Genomic DNA, 5,952 nt, shown 5'->3' with positions numbered 1-5,952 from the left:
CATGTCTTTTTTCTTTCAAAGGCTGGCCCTCGTGTAGAGCTTCGATTTGTTCTCGGGACAACGCCTTTTCAAATGGCGCTCGCTGCCCCCGGCCATCACACAACGATGGGCCAGTGAGAGTATCATATCCCATTCTCTGCATCATATACAAAACTCGGTTATCGTATAGAGAAATAGGCAATGACTCATCATCTTTATTTTCCAAGGTGATATGAACCACATTTTTATTTTTATTTTCACACTCATGGGACTCTTCTTTATCTTGCTCAATTTTATGTTGAACCAAAGGAGGTAAGAGCATAGGCATTTTGGTACCTCTTTTAACAGGTGATTTATCGATGACGCGGAATATTGGGTCACCCTCTTTCCTTTGGTCACTCGGTATATACTGATAAATCTTTCGGCCAGATGAGGATTCTGTAGCATTTTTCTTTACCATGTTTGATTCAGGTACTCACTACTAGGGAAAAGGCTAGCAGCAGCGCGGGTTTTAGGTGTATCAGCAGCGCGGGGACCGGCGCTACTAATAAGGCGCTACAGCTAATAGTTAGTAGTAGCGTGGGAGAAACCCGCGCTACTACTAACTTTGTTAGTAGTAGCGTGTGCCACCCACGCTACTGCTATTACAGACTCGCGCTACTACTAATGAAGTAGTAGAAGCGTGCCTACAATACCAGCGCTACTAGTATCCTAAATACTAGTAGGGCACTTTTTTCCCAACGCTACTAGTAGGAAATTAGGAATTAAAAAAATAAAAATAGATGCAGTATTCATGAATGGAGATCAGAGACACGTCCAGTGCAAAATAAATTTCAGAGAACCATCTTAACACTTGAAGTGTTCATGGATGCAACATTCAACATCTCAATTCGAAGAGATCACGAAGACACACACAACCATCATCAAAAGGTTGGTACCTTCCCTAGCATTTCACCACCAACCTAACCAGACTACTTCTCTAGATGTATGTACAAAGCATCGAGGTCCTCCACCTTGAGGAACTCCGGACGGTGGCGTCGTCCTCCACCTCGGTGACCTCCGAACGGTGGCGTCGAGGTCCTCCACCCCGGGGACCTCCTGCGTCGCAATCACCTAGATGATAATCTCTATGACACGGTCACGGGGCTTCACGGTGAAGTCTGCCTCCGAGTAGTTGAAGAGCACGACTCCCATCGGGCCGCAGTAGTCCTCGTCGATCACCCTGCACCCAGTTGAGAAAGTGAAAACTTGTTAGTTCACGCCCTTGTGCAGATCTAGTAGGGTATTTTCTTCAATTATCTGTCTCTTTTAGTCTATTATGAATCTTCAAAACGAAAAAACACCTACTAAATGCATACCCTAGCTGTACGTGTTCATGCTATCTTCTTGTTTTGGTGCATTCAAGAAATATTAGTGTATTTGAGCTATATATGCTTGAAATATTTGACAGTTAACATCTGTTCAAAATTTATCACTTCATGGATAGGGAAATCGCCAACAAAGGACATCAGAAAATTGATTCCCACTGCTCTTCAAAACAGCGCCGGGGTCAACGTTGACTCTCCACAGAGCACCATTTTAAATCGGGCAGAAAAATGTACACAAGGAGTGATCTAAACGCTCTTAAATTAGTTTACAGAGGGAGTAGTATATAAGGATGCCCATCATCTTGTGGAAAAATGTACTAGCTACCAATAATGAACTATTCATGTTGAACAATTTAAATTCGAACAATTGTGAATAATGATTCAGCTTACACATCCTATAAACAAAATGGTCAACTCCATGATGTATCCATCAACTACCTAAATTTTAACATGGAAACCTTCCATAATATATAGATGGGAAAGATATAGCAAAATGGATCATGCTTGAGATAGACATTCTTACTGCAAATCTTAACAGAAGATATGACCTGCCAACACCTGAGTCTCCAATAAGCAATAGCTTGAAGAGGTAATCACTGCATGGTTAAATAAGAGAATGTTAGTCTCTAGCAAACACAGTGCACAGAGAATAAAACAAGTAGTGGTGACATTTTCAAGATGATAAAAAAGGGCAGCGCGCTGCACATAGCTCCTACTTGCGCAGGGTTCGCGGAAGGGTCCGGCCACTTCCAAAGATGATAATAAGATACAATAACTATGTCCAGGCTTGGAAGATTGAAAATAAATTAAAAGAGAAATGTATTCAAGATAATAACACACAACAATTAGATGGAATGATATTGTCAGGCTTAGACAAGTAAGTAGCGACAGATGAAGGGACATTTTGCTGTTTAATATTCAGCCAAAATGCCAGTTTTGCTAAGCTAATAGATCCCTATGTACTAGTGTGTGATTACTGTGATAGAATGTAAAATTAGTTCCCCTTGCAGCATTAAGACTAGTACTATAACAACAACCAGCGCCCATTGATTCCTGCGATGAGAACCGTCTTTGAACAAAAGATCGCGCATTTGATGATCTGATACGAGCAAGTACTACAGTACTAAAGATCACGCATCTCAGAAGTTTATAATGATATTACGCTTATGGTGCCCAAATTATTCTCCATATGCCGTAGCAGCAGCAGCAAACATGATTAAGTCAGTGCTGTAAAACAATTACACATGGTGCTAAGTAAGATACCCCAGCTCCAAACATCTAAAATAGTCATTTCTTCTGTTTGGCACCTAGCAACATATCTAATGGCTACATTTAGTTTGTCTTCCGTAGGTTTCCACACGCATCCATATTTTCTCAAGCCAAGTATGCATGTATGTTGGTTAATTAATTGTGTTGTTGCAGTAAACAAGTACCCTCTACAAAATTCATATTGAAACTTTTTTTAAAACAGCCTCTATAAGGCTGCAAACTGGCATACGAAAACAATGCGCTCAGGATACTAACTTTCGGGACAACAAACTAAAACGATGGCTGCTCTCAAACCATACATCCAAACGACGCAAATAAATACTCTACGGAAAGCTTGGAACTTGCTTTACAAATTTCATATAGAGGCAACTCGAAATTCTAAGAATAACTAACTCGTTTTTCACCTAGAAGCTGTCTGTCCAGATTTGACAGTGCAGTTTTTAACTGAACCAGATTCTTATCTGACAGAAGTAGCACCCAACAAAATGCAGATAGACATGTAACTAAATTATGCAACTGAACTTTTAGTAGGAAGCAAGCACTCACCAAAATTCAGACAGGCATGTAACTAACTTCTGTAATAACTGAATTTAGCAGCAGGCGAGCACCCAACAAAATTCAGATAGGCATGTAACTAAATTCTGCAACTGAATTTCTAGCAACAAGGAAGCACCCAGCAAAATTCAGATAGGCATTATACTAGATTCTGCAATGCAATGTTTATCTTACTCAGAAGCAGAGCAGGTATCCACCAAAATTCAGTCTGACAGCTACATGTAACCCAAATTCAGACATACTACATGTAACCCAAATTCTTCTACAACTGAACTTGTAACCACCAAATTCAGACAAGCAAGCAACAAAATCAATTGGATCATCAATGAGTCACCTACAGCACGACGGAGTTGATGACATCGGCGTATCTGACGGCGAGGTTGAGTGACATACAGCGGGCGGGGGCCATGGCGTAGCACCTGGTGCGGCCCCTCTCGACCTTGCCGAGCTTGTCGAGGTTGAGCACGACGACCATGGTGAGCATGGCGGCGACTACGGCGCCGAGGGAGTGGCCTGTGAAGGTGAGCGTGTAGGCGGGGTACCGGTCGAGGAGGTCCCGGAGCAGGTCGCACTCCCTGTCGAGCACCCAGCCGGCGGCACGGAGGAGGCCGTTGTGGACGTAGCCGCCGTCGAAGCGGCGCTTGCCGAGGCGGTTGTCGAGGAGCAGCGCGTAGTCGGACTCATGGCCGAGGTTGAGGCTGCGCAGCGCGAGCACGAAGTCGGCATGCGCGTGGTCGAGGTAGACGAGGTAGGGCGTGACCCGACCCCCCGTGTCGGCGTAGGTGCGGTGGCGCACGACGTTTGAGGGGTCGAGGAGGAGGGGAGGCGCGACGAGGAGGTCGGGCGGGGCGTAGTTGGCCATGACGAGGCGGCACATCCTGGGCACGGGCGCGAAGTCGGCGGCGGTGGCGTGGCCCCAGGTGGCGCTGTCGTGGTGGCCGGAGTGGACGCACCGCTTCCACGCCCTGCGGCGGGGCGAGCCGTAGGCGGTGGCGGCGCTGGGGGGACCTGCGTGGGCGGCTCCCTCTCCATGGCGGGTTGGGACTTGGGAGAGGAGGAGAGGAGGTGGGAGCGGAGACGGGATTGGGGATCTGGATCGGGCGTTGAGTGTTTTTTTGAGACATGGCGTGGGATGATTGGTGGGGTGGGAGCAGATGCAGGTGGTAGCGTGGGGTATATAACCCACGCTACTACTATCGACTTAGTAGTAGCGTGGGTTTATAACCCGCGCTACTAGTACAGCTGGTCCCGGGAGGCACGGTGGAAATCACTTAGTAGTAGCGAGGGGTAAAAACCCGCGCTACTACTATCGGGTTATTAGTAGCGCGGTTTCCTCAAGCTCGCTACTGCTAATTAGCAGTAGCATTTGTTTTTAAACCGCGCTGCTGCTAAGATTCTGTGTATAAGGTTTTCCCTAGTAGTGACTACTGCAGGCCTTGGCTTGTGTACTTTTTCAAAAGGCTCATAGTAGAATTTGGCATCGGCGTAGAAAGATTCAGCTATGATGAATGGTCTCTTATCTGCAAATATTCTTACTGTTTCTCCAGATTGCTCTTTGTACTTGACACGCTGATGGAGTGTAGATGGCACAACCTGATTTTTATGCAACCATGGTCGGCCAAACAATGCATTGTAAGATGTGGCTGCATCAATCACATGGAATCTCACGTATGTAGATAATGCTTCCATTTTTAGTACCAAAGAAATGGTACCCATGGCCTCTTGACCTGACTGGTTAAAGCCGTGAATGACCACATTTGACCGACTCAAATCCTTAGGGGAATATCCAATCCTTTTCAAAGTACGCAGAGGCAACAAATTTATGGCGGATCCACCATCTATCATTATGCGATTTGTTGGCAAGTCGTTAATCTCACCAAACATAAGAAGAGGTCTGTTATGCTTCTTTGCTCCTAACAACATGCCCTCATCCGTGAATGTAATATTTAACACATCATTTAATTCAGTTTCAGTCTGTGAGACTTCCACTCTATAATCTTCAGGAAATGACAATGCTATAACTAGTGCCTTATGTAATTCTGAGGAAAGAGACAAAGCATCATACACAGAAAGCATAGCTAGTATTTTCTTCAAGTGAGAGATTACATCATACTTGACCGACACCTTAGAAGGCGGGTCAATTGTCTCATTCTCGGTTACATCTTTGTTCCTAGGCTCCTTTCTAGGTGGAGGATGTGGGTCAGCTAACTGGCGACCTGATCTAAGGTGGACCTGATCCACTTCTGGCGCATCTTCTTCAGGGAAGTGAAGAGACTCGCTATCATCCTCAAACACACCTATAGTGAGAACGTTGAATTCTTCACTAGGCGGAACCTTCATGCGCTTCGCCATATGTTGATATTTCTTTGGTATGAAGCACAGAGGAGCGACATCTTCCATCACTCATGGTAGTACACGGCGTTTTGGCCGCTGTTCCCTCCAGTCTTGGGGTTCTTGAGAAGCTGGTACACTGGGCCATCCATCACGGCTGCAGGGAATGTGAGCCTCTCTTTTACACTGACCCTGGGACGTGGTCCTATGATCGAGGTACGGGAGGAAGCCTGATGAGATAATTGGGGTAAATTCATATCCTGATGTAAAAATCATATCATCATAAGTTGGCCTCATATTTGAAGATGCGCAACTCACCGAGCTATCTTGAAGAGTGGCAACATTTGCTGTAGCCATCTTCTTTCCTTTCTTTAAGCTTTTGAGGAGGTCAGTATCAATGGTTCCCTCATCGATCATTTTCTGTATGATATTCTTCACAACAAAGCAATCT

The 5,952-nt window shown here is 45.2% G+C and overlaps 1 protein-coding gene across 1 annotated transcript; it reads right to left on the bottom strand.

Moving 5' to 3' along the window:
• Positions 1-1,092: 1,092 nt before the first annotated feature.
• LOC119272098 lies at positions 1,093-5,522 on the bottom strand. The gene is made up of 3 exons (XM_037553683.1): positions 5,284-5,522; positions 3,509-4,261; positions 1,093-1,201 (listed from the first exon to the last, which is right to left on the bottom strand). Exons 1-3 carry the CDS (start codon positions 5,520-5,522, stop codon positions 1,093-1,095), a joined length of 1,101 nt encoding a protein of 366 aa, XP_037409580.1.
• Positions 5,523-5,952: the final 430 nt, after the last annotated feature.

This window comes from Triticum dicoccoides, chromosome 3A, assembly GCF_002162155.2.
Source record: "Triticum dicoccoides isolate Atlit2015 ecotype Zavitan chromosome 3A, WEW_v2.0, whole genome shotgun sequence".
NCBI classification, from domain to species: domain Eukaryota; kingdom Viridiplantae; phylum Streptophyta; class Magnoliopsida; order Poales; family Poaceae; genus Triticum; species Triticum dicoccoides.
This window is presented reverse-complemented; position numbering and strand designations above follow the sequence as displayed.

Excerpts from the sequence above, each read along its gene's own strand:
- LOC119272098 (XM_037553683.1), bottom strand. The coding sequence starts at position 5,522 with ATGGCGAAGCGCATGAAGGTTCCGCCTAGTGAAGAATTCAACGTTCTC. Across the intron at positions 4,262-5,283 it reads CCTTCTAAGGTGTCGGTCAA|ATCCCCAATCCCGTCTCCGC; the intron begins GTATGATGTAAT and ends CGCCCGATCCAG. Across the intron at positions 1,202-3,508 it reads GTCATCAACTCCGTCGTGCT|GGTGATCGACGAGGACTACT; the intron begins GTAGGTGACTCA and ends AACTGGGTGCAG.